The 18,758-nt window shown below is 30.9% G+C and overlaps 1 protein-coding gene across 1 annotated transcript; it reads left to right on the forward strand.

The window, feature by feature from the left end:
• Positions 1 to 1,036: 1,036 nt before the first annotated feature.
• Positions 1,037 to 16,579, forward strand: LOC113369746 (dolichyl-diphosphooligosaccharide--protein glycosyltransferase subunit STT3A-like; the record flags this gene model as incomplete). Its single annotated transcript, XM_026610307.1, has 8 exons — positions 1,037 to 1,117; positions 1,194 to 1,344; positions 2,013 to 2,173; positions 4,782 to 4,994; positions 13,126 to 13,314; positions 13,425 to 13,644; positions 13,713 to 13,901; positions 16,433 to 16,579. Coding segments are annotated over 8 exons (1,350 nt in total), but the record flags the coding sequence as incomplete, so codon positions are not given.
• Positions 16,580 to 18,758: the final 2,179 nt, after the last annotated feature.

Below are 18,758 nucleotides of genomic sequence, written 5' to 3' on the forward strand. Positions count from 1 at the left end.
GAACTATGGGTTGCTCTTGCAAATCTAACATAAACATCATTCAAAGGTGCCAGAATAAAATTCTGCGTATCCTTACTAATGCGCCTTGGTATATTTCGAATTTTTGCCTACATAAGGATTTGAAAATCTCAACAGTCAACGAAATGATCAAGATTAGAAGTTCATCTTTTAACAACAAATTAATCCAGCATACAAATCCTACAATTCAAGCGATTCAGAGACCGATAAGAAGATTGAGCAAGAAATGGCCTTCCGATCTACCAAACACCTAGCCCAATGTCTGCACGCGTCCTGACGTAGTACGCGGCATACATCATCACGTCATCGTTCATTTATGTTATTATTTTTGTAATACTGTTTTAATTTAATTTTTATTTCAACTTTTTTCATTTTATATTCAATGTATTGCATTTTTTGTTTATATGTATTTTTTTTTTTTTTTGCTCATATCAATTTTGTAAATAAGACATTAAAGTCTTGATTAACAAAAATAAATTGTAACAAAAAAAAAAAAAATTTGTTTAAAATTTAAATCATTAAATATTATTTAGAACTACGTGCATGATATATCGTATCAGTATTTTCTTATAGCAGACGCTAATATTTCACACAAATGATTTAAGTTTTTTAGAAGAAATGTTTCGACGTTTTTCATGAAATTTAACATTGCGATAAAGTTCATGCACTAAGCAGTCTTACGTAAATTGGTTCAATTATATAAATTAATTAAAATTTAAATTAATAGGCTACAATTTTAGAACATACAAGCACGGGTCTGTGCGCTTTAATTAATATAATTACAGATTTTATAAATGTGGGTGATATCAATTGGAAATCGTAATGTTTTCACTTAATTGAAAGCTTGAAGTGAAGTTGAAGTTTTCATTTTCGAAATAAACGGTTTATTGATAATTTTATCTAAATACAATTTAAATCTGAATTTCGATTGATTAGGTCAATTATTACATCTATCGGGAAGTTTTTGCAACTTGCCTTAAGGCAAAATGCCACTTTCAACTGTTAATTTTTATTTCAGGCGTTAGGAGTGTTTGGTCTGTGCCAAATCCATGCATTCGTAGATTATTTAAAAAGCAAATTATCGGCCACGGAGTTTGAGGTAAGTTCATTAATTGATTTACTGTCTAGTAATTATATCCTAGATTGGTTTTAAGAATTATATTATATACTTTCAGATATTGTTTAAAGCATTGGTGTACGTAGTCGCAACTATTACAGTTGTTGCCGGATCTTTACTGGCAGTCTCTGGAAAAATTGCGCCTTGGACAGGAAGATTTTATTCGTTATTAGATCCGTCGTATGCTAAAAACCATATTCCTATAATAGGTATGTTGAGAATAGAAATTTATCGTATTGAAGTCGATTTTAAATCAGAAAATTCTGAATTTGAACCTGAATAAATACAATTTTTTTTGCGATATAGAATGTCGAATAGAATTTAGAAAGTTGTTAATGACAATTTTTATTGTAAATCATTATTATTTATTATAAACATACAATAATGGGATGTTCAGCACATAATGGCGTTGGACTCTAGTTCAATTCAGGAAAACTTAGTGAGATGAGATTTACCAATGTTGTTTTAGATAGTATGCTTTATGAAGGCTATTTAAAAATGACACATATTTCTAAATTTCATTTTTGAATTAAAACATATGGATCAATTATGGTACCTACTGTTCATAAAAAATTATTAAAATTTGATTCTAATAATTCTAATTAATATAAAATAGTTAACATTTATATAATAATTTTGAATGTAATAAATACATTTCATATTATTAATAAGTTATACTGATATTGTATCATTAATTTTCATTTTTGAATGAATACATATGCATCATACCTGGCATCTATCGATTATAAATAACTATTAAAAATTTTATACTAATAACTTTTTTTATATTAATATAAAATAGTTAAAAATTATATAGTTTTTGAATTTAAAAATATATTTTTCTATTATTAAGTTTGAACTTATTTGGTTCTTTCAGCTTCTGTTTCTGAACATCAGCCAACATCATGGTCATCATTTTATTTTGATCTACAACTCTTGGTCTTTCTATTCCCTGCAGGATTATACTTCTGTTTTTCAAAATTATCGGATGCCAACATATTTTTAATATTGTACGGAGTTACGAGCATTTACTTTGCAGTAAGTAATACTATGGTATTATTAAATTATATATATATATATATATATATATATCTTAATATATATATATATATATATATATCTTATATATAAAAATAGAGCTCTCTTTCAAACGTCCGAACAAAACTCGAAAACGGCTGAATCGATTTGGCCAGTCTTAGTCTTGAAAAATTCGTGCCAATCCAGAGAAAGTCCAAAAGGTGAGAAATTATTTCAAATCCGCGTAGAAACTTTACATTTTTAATTTGAAAATTTTTGTAGAAGCGTAATTTAAATAAAACAATGGACGGTGGCAATTTCGTGAAATGTCAAACGCTTTTGACAGATGATGTTCAATTACGTTTAATAGGATGAAATGCATGTATTATATGAAAACTGTTTTTCATAATCTCTTATACCAGGCACCTCTGTCTGACTGAGATATGAAAATAATGTATATATGTAAATAAATAAAATAAATATATAGTAAATGTTAATATGAAAATGCACTTTTTGGCATATTTTTCTCAAACATGGTGCTCTGAAAGATCTCATTTGTATAATTATATACTCATTGGTATTTATAAAACATTTTCTAGGTTATATTATTTTTTATTTATCTTATTTAAATTCAGAACCTAAAGGTATCGATCAAATGGACATTTTGTCGAATAACATTTTTCCAATTATAATTTCCCAGAATTTATCGCAGAATAGATATTAATATATGAAGGTCCGGGATTAAAAAGGTTCACCACCGATGTGCCAAAAATCAGTAAAGTTAAGCATTGTTTAACAATATTTGAAAGTAGAGGAAAAAAGATGTATAGCACGCTACAAACTTGATTTAAAGACTTTGCTATCGGGAGATAAACGGTAATCTTTGAAAATCCACAAGGAAAGCATTTTCTTCAGTTGGTAGTTTTTTAGCATTAGTTAAAAATGTAATTGTTTTGTAAAATACTTTTAAAATTAAAATAAGACATTAAACCTGTTTGCCACCTGGCCGTTACAAGTTACTCCGCCTATAGGGTAAAAAGGTCTAGATAACAAATTTTAAAACTGACAAATTTTAAACAGCAAAAAAGCACCTTTCTACAATGATGAAGTAGCTGACAGTTTTACTAAACGTAGTCAGATAACTGTTCGTTTGAAATGTGTTATTTGTTGTGATATATTTGGTTTGATTTATATAATATTTTTAATATTTGCTCAAAGTCAAATTGGACCTTTGTGCATCGCCCTGCTCTACATATATAGTTTCTATTAAATTTACTTTAATTCATCGAATGTTACTTGAAACTTCTCAAAAGTAATCAATAAGTCGAAAGACCAAAAAAGACTGGGATTTCGAACAAGAATCCAAAAAGTAATAAAAAAACAAAAAAAAGTTTTTTAAATAAACTATTTATTTATTTATTTATTTATTTACTGTCGACGTTTCGGAACTAGGTACGTTCCATCTACAGGACATCTGTCAAGAAACATGATCTTGACGAGATTTGCACTAATTTATTAAATAATAATGTTCACAAATGTTTCGAGACTAGATTTGTCTCATCATCAGTGTGTTTTAATTTAAAATTAAAAATATGGAAACCTAAATTAGCATTATTTGTTATCTGTTACAAGTCAAGAAATGATTGTATTGATTGTTAAATGGCTAAATTGCATTTTGCAAAAACGCCTCGCGATCGAGTACGAACCGAATGATTTTTCAATTTTATATATCGGTTATTTCATACTGTCGAAAATGTCGAGGACATTTGTTTGAACCATATAAATAAACTTCAAAATTAAAAATCTGGGTACGGAACCCAAAAAAATACACAAAATGTGTACACAATATTAAAATATCTGATAATTTGATGTACATATGTCTAATAAACATTTTTGTTTGCCAAATGACACTTTTTTAATTTATTTTTATTGAGTCCATAACCGCTAGACCTGCCATCCCAAAAATATAATCAGTTGTTCATTTTGTCAGTACAAGTTTTTTTTTTTTTAATTAACTCTTTTATTTACAACTGTCCAGTAAAGGACATTCAGTAAATTTAATGAATTTACAATAGTCCGTAGTTGTTTGTCAGTATAAGTAAAATGTTTTTTTGAATTATTAAAATCGGACGCTCCGCTCTTTTGAAAACTGAGTTACCATTTTTGGCACTTTTCGGAACGGCTAGAACATGCATTTTTGAGGTATGCTAAAATGTTCAGAAACCTTCAAAACGTAAAAAAATGCAAAAAATTTCATTTTCGGTTTTCGGCCCATTACTATAAATTGAAATGAATAAGTTGCTTTTTACAACTATAAGTAAATTAAAAAATGCCGCCCCAAAATAAGTGCTTTACTTGTATTGATGGAATGTAAAATTGATTACAATTTTGGTAAGGCAGGTCGGAGAAACTTCTCTAAGCAATTTTAATACTTATTTTTTGTTCAGGAAATGGAGATTGTACGTACCAAATGCACAAAATGAAAAGCTTATAAAATTTTCGAAAACATCTTATTTTAAAATTTCACCTACTTCAAAATATAAAACTTTACATTTCTAGTAAATATTGATTATTCATTTTGCGAAGAAGTTACCTTGGAGTATATATTTATTTATTATTTTGTTATTAGGGTGTAATGGTCCGATTGATGCTTGTCCTAGCCCCAGTCATGTGTATCTTATCAGGAATTGCTGTATCATCGCTCCTCCTCACATACATGAAGCAACTCGATGACAACACTGGACACACAACAAATGTAGGCGGAGGAGGTGGATTCAAAAGGAAAGATGTCAGCGATAGAAAAGCTAAGAAATTGGAAAGTCGATCACCACTGAGAAAGCAGGCAAGTAGTAAAAAGGCATATACCGGATATTTAAAATGCAGCTTATGAGCTTAATTAAGGGGGTTGTTCTTTTTTTTTGTTACAAAAAATGCAAGGTTTTGTTTTTCTCGAAATGTATTGATCATAGAGACATGCGTTTTTTTCAAACAAAAATTACAAAATTATAGAATATTAAGAAACTTTATAATTTTTTTTTTGTCGCCGTCATTTGTTAACCAGGGGGCGCCAAAGTGGGCACTGCAAAATCAATCTCTTTTGCGGTGCAACAGATAAATCCGTTGCCCGAAACAAAAAAAAAAACGAAACTACGTTGAAGAAGAAGTTTGAATCCAGTCCCCCTACCAAAATAAAAGAAAAAAATCAAGAAGGAAAAAAATGGCAGCTATTTAAAAAAAGTGTTAAAAAGGGCCTTTTTTTGGGACGAGAAACTTCGCAAATTTTTTTTGCGTAATGTTATCAACTTGTTTGAGGTAGGGGGACTAGGTATTGCAGTGGTGAACAAATTAAAAAAAAATGCAAGTCGATCCGACTTTTTTTTTATTTTTTTTTTCATTCTGCAATCTATAAAAATAATTATATTTAGCAGAGAATGCTGACAAGTGTTTACAATTGGTTGTTTACAAATTAGTACATACGCCCAGTGGTGTATCTACTATAGTTAATATATAAAAAAGAAAAAACTAAAGACAAATATAGAGAAAAAAAATATATATATAAAAATAAATTATAATAAATCTCGAGGTATTTTCCTTTAGAGCCTGGTCGGCTGGCCTTCCTGGTATAAGTTGCATGCTAGTTGGTTTGGATGTGCGTCAATTCTATTCTTATAATTACAGGCAAACATTGATATATGTTCTTGAATCGATCCGACTTATAGTTTTTTTTTAATTTGTGGCACCACATTGAAAAAAGTCAATTTGAGAAAAACGTATTGAAAGTTTTTAATATAATGTACTAAATACACCATTTAATTTAATGTACTAAATAAACCATGGTGTTCAAAGATGCTAACACATTAAAAAGGTCATGTGCATGAGGTATTACAAAGAAAAAGAGAGCATATATATATATTAGTGATGTGCCGACTCGAAAAATTCCCGATTCGAATGATTCGAATCAGAAAAAAACCTGATTCGAATCATGATTCGAATCAACTCGAATCAAGTATATATATGGACAAAAAAAATTCATGGATGTATTAATTTAGTAAAAGTGATCCAAATTTATAATCAAAATTGACAGTTTAACCAATATAACTGACAAAGTAGAAATTGTAAACATAAATCACTATCAAAAAGTATATTCTGAAAATTATTAAAAATGATGTAATTTTGAGGACGGCTAAAACATATCTTCAAATTAATTTACAATAATAGATCACCAAACAATTGTGCATCACTAAAGCATATAAAATAATATTTGGAATCATGGGTCGATTGTTTATTTTACTATGTAATCAGTAAGGATCGCATCTAAACTGAGAGCTGAAAGTTAATTTCATTAATGTGAATTTGCCATTACTTACATAATCAGAAGTTAACATATTATTTACTGACTTTCTGGTGTTTAGTAATTGTTTCAAAAGAGAATTATATTGAAAGATTCCCGAAATTCGTTTCATAATTTCGAGTGGTTTATTCTGATAACATTTAAAATCTAAAACACTTAATTATTATCAAAATTGGTTATTGATATTTTACGAATAAAATCGCTCTCAGCGCTCCGTAAAATAAATAAACACGCAAGAACGACGACGCATTGTATCGCCCATACGGTTAACTCATATCGCTCGAACGGCTTGAAGTCGGGATGATTCGAATCAGAATTGAAGTCGGAATAACTCGTAACGCCGCTTGATTCGGTTTGGCTCATGAAGTCGGAACAACTCATAACGCCGCTTGATTCGAGTTGGCTCATATGAAGTCGGAACAACTCATATCGCCGCTTGATTCGAGTTGGCTCATATGAAGTCGGAACAACTCATATCGCCGCTTGATTCGGTTTGAGTCATGAAGTCGGAATAACTCATATCGCCGCTTGATTCGGTTTGAGTCATATGAAGTCGGATGATATAGTTAGTCGATGAATGCGGTTAAAGTCACACAAAGACGATTGGAGTTGGCTGATACATTTAAGCATATTAAAGTCGGGTGGCTCGCATGATTTAATTCATTATTTATTTTTTATATTTATGATATTTATTTTTTATATTATTATAATATTGAATTAAATTAAAACATTTTTTTATATTTATATTTATGAAAAATTTTATATTTATGAAAAATTTGTGTTCATATTTTATCACAGTAAATATTTCGCGGCTTGATGCGAGTTGATTCGAATCAAGTAAAATCTGATTCGAATCAAGTCGTTAAAGGCTTGATTCGAATGATTCGAATCACTTGATTCGACTTGGCACATCACTAATATATATATATATATATATATATATATATATATATATATATCTATAACTTCGTCAAAAAAATAGATATTGAGATGATTTTTTTTTAAAATAATTCTAAGGTTTTTAGCTTTCATAATATCAAAAAATCTCAAAATTAAAAAAAAAAATAAATAAATAAAAACAGAACAACCCCCTTAATTAGTTAGTTTTATTTTGCCAAATAAAAAAATGTCTATGATTACAGAAACTAAATTTTCCTACGATCGTCGGCATTTTTCTACAATTTATTTTAAAGCAATATTTTATAAAAAAGTAGTGAGTCTTACACTTAGTGCTTTATTGCCATTAATAATTACCCAATTGTCATTATTATATGTTGTGTGTGGATACAAATTTTCGTCGCAGTCAAAAATTATCATTAGACATGTACATCAAATTATCAGATATTTTTTAGAGATTTTAGTAATAAGTTCAAATTTGTTTACCTTTCTGGGTTCCTCCATACCAATGTTTATCCGTTAAACTGCTTGCGCGCTTCGGTATTTCATCTCTAAAATAACTACGCTGCGCGATTTCTTTGAAAATAAAAAGTTCTAAATTTTCAAATTTCAACATGCAAAAAAAAAAATCAAATTTTTCAAAAATCTAAATTTTTATATTTTCAAAATATTTTAAAGCTTTTCAAAAATTTTATTTGATGATATGCACTTTTAGTTGGCTTGGGTCTGTACCACCGTATTTCTTGAAGACAAATGTCATGTATTCAAAAATGTCATAAAAGATGTTGACTTTTAGTACCCTAACCAAAACATTGTGAAAGGGTATGGGCGTGTTTCCATACAGAATTGGCCCCACCCTGGTATTTAAATAATTTTGATGCCATTTTATAGGTATTTTTGAGAAAATTCGAAGTACCAAATTTCAAATCCGTAGCTGATCATTTGGCCGAGATATCAGTGAAAATATGTGAAAGTGGCCCCTTTTTTCAAACTCACTTTTTGTCGGAAATATGAGAGATATCGAAAAACTGTTAACGTCATTTTATTAATACTGATCTTGTCTATGTTGTTCATAACAAATAATGTGAAAAAGTTATTTGTTAGTGCGTGAAAAGGTGAAAATGATTTTTCATTTTTCATTTTCTACCAGTGCGGCTTGTTTGACTACATTTATATTAGCATCATTCGAAAGCCTGTACATTTTTCTTTTCTTATTCAAAAATTTATTTAAATCTAAGTGGAACTTTGGGAGAAAAGTTGGAAAAACTTAAGCTAGTACGCGCGCTGCCGGTACTAGAACGCCCATATAAAGTCGCTTTGCAAGAGCGACGAGCAAGCATAAGGCTCGTCGTTTTCGCGCGTCTCGACAAATTATGTATATGGAAATATTTATTAAAAACCAAAATTTATTTATATCTTGTATATAAGTATATTCATTAGTCATAATAAAAAATCCAACGCGCCGAATAAAACAATAATTATTATTACTGATTATTTTCATTCGCCGTATAAGTTCTGACTAATATATTTCAATATATGAAAAACTTAAGATTTCATTATTTTTCATATATTTAAAGTATATTGAAAAATATATCTCTGTGAGCGATATGAAAATAATCGCATAGAATAAATATATTCTATGTTTACACATAGAATTTCATAAATTATAATTATTGTGGTTTTCCATGGAGAATAGGTAAAATAGCAATTATTATTTTTTGAATCGATATTACAGTTTTGTGCACTATTTATGACTTGACTGAAATTGCAATAATTTTACATTTTAGTGACAATTTTATCATAATATCGAAAAATTGCAAGTATTACAATAAATATTTACATAGAAAGAGAATTAAATTGAGAAAACTGTGGATGATGCAGAATTGTATAGTAGTTACATAGAAAAAATAATTATAATTGTTTTCTACTATTCGCTGAAAAAATGATAGTTGTCATTTGGATAGCCATGGATCATGGATCAATTCTGCATCATCCTCAGTTTTCTCAATTTAATTCTCTTTCTATGTAAATATTTATTGTAATACTTGCAATTTTTCGATATTATGATAAAATTGTCACTAAAATGTAAAATTATTGCAATTTCAGTCGAATCATAAATAGTGCACAAAACTCTAATATCGATTCAAAAAATAATAATTGCTATTTTACCTATTCTCCATGAAAAACCACAATAATTAAATTTATGAAATTGTATGTGTAAACAAATCGCTCACAGAGATATATTTTTCAATATACTTTTAATATATGAAAAATAATGAAATCTTAAGTTTTTCATATATTGAAATATATTAGTCAGAACTTATACGGCGAATGAAAATAATCAGTAATAATAATTATTGTTTTATTCGGCGCGTTGGATTTTTTATTATGACTAATGAATATACTTATATACAAGATATAAATAAATTTTGGTTTTTAATAAATATTTCCATATACATAATTTGTCGAGACGCGCGAAAACGACGAGCCTTATGCTTGCTCGTCGCTCTTGCAAAGCGACTTTATATGGGCGTTCTAGTACCGGCAGCGCGCGTACTAGCTTAAGTTTTTCCAACTTTTCTCCCAAAGCTCCACTTAGATTTAAATAAATTTTTGAATAAGAAAAGAAAAATGTACAGGCTTTCGAATGATGCTAATATAAATGTAGTCAAACAAGCCGCACTGGTAGAAAATGAAAAATGAAAAATCATTTTCACCTTTTCACGCACTAACAAATAACTTTTTCACATTATTTGTTATGAACAACATAGACAAGATCAGTATTAATAAAATGACGTTAACAGTTTTTCGATATCTCTCATATTTCCGACAAAAAGTGAGTTTGAAAAAAGGGGCCACTTTCACATATTTTCACTGATATCTCGGCCAAATGATCAGCTACGGATTTGAAATTTGGTATTTCGAATTTTCTCAAAAATACCTATAAAATGGCATCAAAATTATTTAAATACCAGGGTGGGGCCAATTCTGTATGGAAACACGCCCATACCCTTTATGATTGATTAGTTGGCATATTTGCAAGGTTAATAAATTAAAAGGTTGAATAGTTAATCCATCAATAGATTTAAAGGAAGTTTGATACTTGATACTCATATTCCTTACAACGTAGTGGGAATTAGACATGGAAGATAAATTAAAGATTGCTGTGGATTATTTTTCACCTCTTCGGTACGTCGCCTATTGAACGCTGAGCGTTCATATTAAAGCCGTCGACGAAACGTGACGTGGGGCATTCTGCGGCCGTCAAGTAGACTTGTCGCTCGTACCGAAGTGGTTAACAAAGAGAAGTGTAAAATTATTTGTAAACTTGTCATCGCGTTAAGAGAGAACATGATTTTTAGTGCCCTTTTTTGAAGTTTTATTACATATTTTAGAGATGCTCAAAACCCCCAAATTGAATGCCGTAAGCTAAATGCGAGTAGATGTTGGAGTAATAGATAGGAAGAAGGTCAATTTAAACTAACTTTAGATTTGAGTACTATTAACATAAAACGAGCTCTAGAAAGTTGAGGTATTAATGATGAATAAATATGATTATCCCAATTTAATTTCTGATTTATGAAATTGAGTTTCTAGGAACTTGGAGACGGCAGAAAATTGGAAGCGGATATAATTAATAGTTAGGGAATTAATATCGCTATTAATTCTATTGACATTAAGTAAGAGGTTATTAGTGTTAAACCTGTTAGAAATAGCAATCATTTATCGGTATAGTTTCAAATTGACTTTCTCAAAAGATTTTCCTCTAATAATTAAACTTGTATCGTCGGGAAAAAGAATAAAATTGCAAAGATTGGTACAATTAGGCAAATCATTAATATAAATTAAAAGTGGTGAAATATTTAACTTGTTTGATACTATTGTGGGGTCTTGATCATCAAGATAAACTGATTGTGTTATATTTGATAGATATGATGTAAATAGTTGAAGTGCTAAGCCACATACACCATATATTTCCAATTCTAATTTATCAGTAGGAATTTCATTGGAAATGTTATAAAGCTTCAGGAAGGTCCCAAAACACTGTCGTGCAAACAGAACCTTCTATAAAAGAATAAATGATATATTTGACCATTGTAAAGATTGAATGGAAATTGGGGCGGTATTAACGAAAACCGTGCTAAATATGTTATTTGTATGTACAAATGTATGTACAAATGTTATTTGTATACAGAAAGTTATTAAGAGTATTATACAATATTTTTTCAAAAACTTTATTAAAAGTGTTTAACAAAGATATGGGCTTTTGAATTATTATCATAGTCTAATTTTCTAATGTTTGAAATGATGGGGATATGAAAACATATTGAAAGTGTGTCTTTCTTCTCTGTCAATGAAGAATGGAAAAAAATTATTTAAGGATATCCGACGGTATTCCATCAGGACCAGAAGAGTAGGTGTTTTTGAGAGATAATAAGAGATAGTCTAAGAGCCAGTGAACTATTTCACTAACCTGTTTTCTCAAAGCTAGACATTTTTTTAATGATATTTTATTATCGGTACATTAAGAAAGTGCCGGTCTGGCAAGCATTTAGCGATTGCGTCATCATCCCTCGAGTTTTTGAAAATGTAAAAAAACTCATTTTTTAACTTGCTTTCACAAGGCTCAAATTTTGAGGGGGTATTCTTGTAACTGTTCAGAAAGCATATGTAGAAAACCAGACCATTCTGACGATTGCAAGGGTCTGCCAGACGAGTACATAATAGTCACGACGCGCAAGGGTGTGGGCGCATTGCCATACATGATCGACTAATACCCTTGTATTTGAATAATTTATACGCCATTTTGAAGGTCATTTTGAAAACATCCGATATACCAAACTTCAACTTTGTATCTCACCTTATGGCCGAGATATCATTGAAAATATGCCAAAGTGGCCCCTTTTTCAAATTCAATTTTTGGCGTAACCATAAAAGATATCGAAAAAAAAATTACGTGATTCTACTCATATTGGCTTAGGCCGCTTAATGTATAGTAATATATGCTAAATAATCCTTTATTATTAGCTAAAAAGGATAAAATAATTTTTCAATTAATGTTTTCGGATAGTGCGTTTTGTTCAATTACTTTCTTATTAGCGTTATTCGGAAGCCTATTGTTTTTTCTTTTAGTACTGCAAAAATTGTTCAAATCAAATTTGTGGAACGCATTGAAAAATTGAAGAAACCAGAGTTTGTATACCCGCGCGTAACGCATCGCGCACTGCTATCCGATAGAACGAATTCTATGCGGGCTACTATTAGCGTTACGCGCGGTGTACTGTGCATAGAACTTTTCGATCGGATAGCAGTGCGCGACAATATTAATTACAAGCAGAAATTTTTTTGAATCATTTAAATCGGACGCTTAGTTCTCTCAAAAACTGCCATTTTTTACACATTTAGGTGTATCTTCGAAATGGCTGGGCCTTTGCCAAAAACTAATGAACACTTCTCCCAATCATTACTAATTGAATGTTTTTTAGATCATTCAAATCGGATGCTCCGTTCTCTCAAAAACTCGATTTATATTTTCTGCACTCTTTGCTGTTTATCTCCGTAATCGCTGGACCTGCCTTCGCCAAAAACTAATCAGCCCATCTCCCTATCAATAGGAATCGGATGTTTTTTTGAACCATTCAAATCGGTTGATCCGTGCGGCCGAAAACGTGACTGGAAATTTGTATTCATTTGTATTTATTTTACAATATTTTCTGTTTTCCAGATAGCGACAGCCTTCGTGTGCATAATGACATTATTGTTGATATCGTATACCTATCATTGCACTTGGGTGACCGCTGAAGCTTACAGTTCTCCAAGCATAGTTCTATCAGCTAAATCACATGATGGTGGAAAAATTATATTTGATGACTTCCGAGAAGCTTATTATTGGCTGCAGATGAATACACCTCAGGTATGCGAATTATATATAAATCAAACCGAGCTTCTTTGTGGTAAATCTCTTTAGAGTAATTAACCACTGCATACTTTTATTTATCATAGTCTATTTTTGATGTATTTTAGGATGCTCGTGTGATGTCATGGTGGGATTATGGATACCAGATAACGGCAATGGCCAATCGTACAATTCTGGTTGACAATAATACTTGGAACAACACACACATTTCTCGGGTCGGTCAAGCCATGGCAAGCACTGAAGACAAAGCCTACGAAATAATGAGAGAACTAGATGTTGATTATGTACTAGTGATATTTGGAGGACTAACTGGTTATTCTTCTGATGGTAGGTGGACGTTTTATTTATATTACATGTGTAAAATAATAAATGAATGGATTTAAACTTTTTTTTAGATATCAATAAATTTTTATGGATGGTGCGCATTGGAGGTAGTACTGACAGAGGAGCCCATATCAAAGAGTGGGATTATTATTCACCAAGCGGAGAGTTTAGAGTAGATAGGGAAGGTTCACAAACTCTCCTTAATTCTTTAATGTACAAAATGTGCTACTATAGATTTGGAGAGGTTTACACCGAAGGAGGTAAGCCACCTTGCATATTATTAAAAATATTTAATTTTTGTGGCTGAGAACTTCTCACTAGTACAGTCAACAATCCGTTAACGCGGTAAGTGCGTATCGTGTAGTATGAGAAACGTGCTTAAAAAACTCGTATTTAACATACAATTTAGGCTTATTTGTAATACCTCCTATCGAAACTTGGTATCACGTTTTATGGGGCCTTGCGATGAGAAACTCGGAATTAGTACAAATGGCACAATTTTTATCGCGTTTTACAGAGACCTAGGAATACCACCAGAAAAAGGATATATCCGGAGGAAATGATATGTATGGACAATGTGACAAAAATTGGCGCGACGCAGTATTCAGTTCAAACATGTTCGCGCTTTCAAAAGTTTATTTTATAGATGGTTTTCTGGGGACATATTTATTGTTATTTGTAACTAGTTGACCCGACAGATGTTGCTCCTGTATTCATATCTATACAATTCAAAAGTTAGATTTTTTTATATTGTCGGATATTTTTCAAAAAGTGGATGGAATCTGTTTCTATTCCAGAAACCAATGAGTACAATGGCTCTTGGTATTAATTTCACTTTACCATTTGCGCAACGCAGTCCATTGGCTTCGTTTTTGTATTTTAATGCTTTACAATGTGAGCAAACCGAGTTCATTTCGGTCGTCACGTTCTTGTGCAGTACGATTAGATCGGTAATTAGCTTGGTTTGTAGCATTTCGTGTTCATTTATTTAAATTGCCTCGTCTTATAGGAGGCATTATTAAAGGTGCATTCAAAAATGGCAAGCTGTAGATCACAATTATTTTTTGTTGAGCTAATTGATCCAGAAAGTAATAAAGTTTACACAATTACTGTTACTGCCAGTTGCCGTCATGTTGATGATTATTGACGCTCACAGTATCCAAAAAGAACGAAATTTAGGTATTGATTCTAAACGCATATCGGCCATCTCGAACACAAAAATTTATGCTTATAAGTGTGAGCACTCACAGCGCGGAAGCGTCCAACGCGAATGCACCCTAAAATATTGTGTTACATGCAATAACTTTTTTTCACAGGTAGATAAAAAAAAAAACTGCAAACAAAACAAAAGCACACTCAAGAGAATATAATAAAAAATCCGGCAATGGCGGCAAATCGACATTGACAGTTCTTTTTTCAATTTGTTTTTTTTTTTAATCTGATATGGCTTGAAGCCAAATCCTTTAAAGCCATACCAATGTTTTATTTTTCTTTGTCACCTGCCGAAAGTAAAACAAAAGTAATAATATCGCAAAGCCGACCAATTCTACTAAACCGTAGAATCAATTTGAGCTTTATTGCTATTATATAAAGTTCATTTTAAATTGTTTTCTAAGAAATGTAGGTGTGCTCCTAACGTCAAAAAGTAAATTTGCACTTTCTTACCGCTATACAAAGTTCAAATTCAATCATATCTATCAAAAAAGTGTGCGTATGTGCCTTGGAGCACAGAATACGTCGTTGGAAGATTTAATGTCGCGTTTCGAAACTGATAAAAAGTGATCGCGGTCCCGACAAAATTGAATAGTCACAAAAATATAATAATAAGAACTTGGTCGGCTTGGTTTTAGTTAGAAATCGTTTGTATGTGAAAAAGAAATGAACTCTTTTTTGGGTTTTCCCGGCAATTATTCGATTTTTTCTCGCTGTAAGAACCATCCTTGGACTTCAAAGAACATTTTCAAAAAAGAGTTGGCGAAATTGGTCCAGGCGTTGTTGAGTTATGCACTTACCAAAACATATTACGATTCATTTTTATGTTATAGATTATTTTATTTAAGGTTCGAATTATAAAATCATTCAAATTTGTTGAAGAAATTATCACCTGTTTCTTCAGCAGACGTGAATTTTGTCCCCATTTTATATTATTTTTTAAAATCTTTTCCTAGCCTTCCTTATATTTCGACATGATGACGGTTCAGAATTTTTTTTTGTAATACTTAATCAATCAAAATGTGGTATAGAACATGTGGAATAACAAAAACCGATGCCGTACACAGCTATGATATAATCTAGCATGTGTATATTAACACACTCTGAAAGATAAGAGCAGAATTAAACTCCAATTGACTTTTCTCGATTCATTGCATTAATACCCTTTTAATGTCTACTTAATACCAGAGTTATTCATTGATTGCGCAATGAACTTATGTGCTGTATGAACGAAAATCGTGTAATAGGAATAGGAAGTTCGTAATATCGGAGGGATGTCACATTTTAGATCCACGTAATATGGGAACCGCGTTTCCCGAGGATCGTGTTAAGGGACGGTTGACTGTATTTGATTTTTGTAAATATATGTTCTACATGATATAGCAGAAAATCTGTCAATTTAGGTCATATAGTTTAATTTAATGTTTTCTAACCACGCACATTCCAACAAGTTTTGAAAGTGTGATGTGTGTGATGATGATGATAACTCATGAGCTAAATATAGACTTAAATTCATCTGATGATTTTATATCATATATTGTGTCGTGCTGTTTATCTAATGAATTTGTGTCATTTATAGGAAAGCCTCCAGGTTACGACCGTGTACGTTCGGCAGAAATTGGCAATAAAGATTTTGAACTCGATGTACTAGAAGAAGCCTACACAACCGAGCATTGGTTAGTAAGAATCTATAAAGTAAAAGATCTGAGAAATCGTGGTGTATAAAAATAGGAAATACAAATTAATCGTACTAGTTTTAAAATATAGTTTTTCAGGTAACGACTCTAGTTTAAAACATAGTGTATATAATAATATAAAATCACGATTTTTAATAAAATTATCATAAGACATCACAATATGTTAGTTATTTTGTACTATTTTTATTATTATTTGATTAATAAATCTTTATCACTAAAGTGGTCTCATAATTATTATTCTAGTTTTCTTCTTGATAGAATACAATTTTTAATATAAGTAGTGATGTATGACATCATGCCTTAAAGCAAACTGGTGGAACTTGCCGTACCGTAATTAAATATTGGAATGATTTTAATTGATTTCAAATAGATTATTATGAATATTGTAACTTTCATTATTCATATTTAGTAGATGAAATGTAAGTAGCTTATAAATTGAACGACGGTCTTTATACATGTTTATATGAAAAGTAAATAAACAAACCTCATAGGAATTTTATAAACTGAATTGCAAAGCTAAAATTATTTATTTCAAGTATATAAGCGAGCTTTAGAATTTTTGATAGAATTAAAATTAAAAAATCTGATGATTTCAATATTAAAAAAAAAGAAAATTAAAAAGAAAGTGGAATTTTGAGTTGAAAAAAACAATTTATTTCTCAAAAACTAATTGATTCTAAGCATTGTCAATGCAAGCAATATGTGTTTTAAATCATTGGAATTAGATGCTGCGTTTTCACAAAAACTGTAGATTATAGCACTTTTTGCTCTTCATCTACCAAACGGGTGGACCTGCCTATGCAAAAATCTAACAAAAACGTCTCGCTGTCAATGTGAATCAATTGTATTTTGAATCAATTTCAAATAAGAAATCAAACACTAATAACAAGCACATCAGATATGCAAAAAGTAAATGTTGAGAATTAACTAATCATTTGCCAGAACAAATTGCAGCATGAAATTGCTGCAATATTGCCAGAACAATGCAGCTCATAATTGCAATTCTCTGTAACATCTTGAGATTCATTAGCACGAAACTCCGCTGTCTTGACAACAATGGTATTGAAAATAGCAAAATACGACCGCAACCAAATACCGGATGCATAAAACTGACAAAAAAAATCCTACATTGTTTTTCAAAAGAAAAATGAATTAATTCATGATATGTTACCGAATATACAAAGAAATTAATTGGATCATAACTGACTCAGTGATCGTACTATACCAGGAGCTAAGAATATGCTGACCAGGCATAGCAAAGCAACAGAAACTGTTGTTATTTAGAATAAAATTGTGAATTATTCAACGAAGTTTTTGAATTTAATAGATATAGCTGAATGCCGCTATATACTCTGTGATTGAAGATTAGTCAAATGCGTATTTGCATCTTCCGAGTTAATGCAATACCCGTTCAGTTACTAGACAGATAATATAAAGGAAATATAAATAAAACAACGGTTTTAACTGAGAGATTTAAAGAAGTGGTTCTTCTACCACGAATTACAATGGCACTATCAGAATATACCATACTATTTAGTATTTAAATGATTGAAATTTTTGGTACGCTTAAGATTTACCATGAAATAAATAAAATAGTGGGTAGTACAGACCTAGGGCACTTCCTTGAGCTGAATTAAATTCCACTCGACCGTTCTCGAATCATGGCATTTTTTTATAGTCATAAATAAATTTTAGGGTCAAACGATGTTTATTTCAGACGTGATTTAGAAAATCAATGTTTTTCGCAATTGTATGTGGCATGTTCAGATGTGAGAACACCTAAGAATTTATTGGGGGAATTATTCCATGGGGAAGGGCTTATATGATCGTAATGCCTCGCCTCAAAAGTCAGTCATTGCCTTCACCAACTTGACCACTGCTATTGAATACAATAGAAACTACATTGTTCCCACGGCAACCCGATCTAAACTATCAGATAACACATGTTGACCTAAATGATATTTAACACAGCAAGAACGGATAGAAGCTTGTCATTGAGTTGGAAATAGTAAGGCACAGGGATTATATTAATTCCTAATATCGCTTCAAAAGCATCAATATTGGCATCTCAGACAATATTTTTGGTGCCTATATTACACGTTTAAGAGAAAGAGTTCCACGAAAATGCAAACAGCAGAGATTAGATCCCAAAGGAAGAAAACCACCAGATGAAACGTCACCTTACCGCCCCATATATATGCTGGATAC

Source organism: Ctenocephalides felis, unplaced genomic scaffold (genome assembly GCF_003426905.1).
Source record: "Ctenocephalides felis isolate EL2017-DRISC unplaced genomic scaffold, ASM342690v1 CF-g0.4_SCAFFOLD_01484, whole genome shotgun sequence".
Lineage (NCBI taxonomy): Eukaryota > Metazoa > Arthropoda > Insecta > Siphonaptera > Pulicidae > Ctenocephalides > Ctenocephalides felis.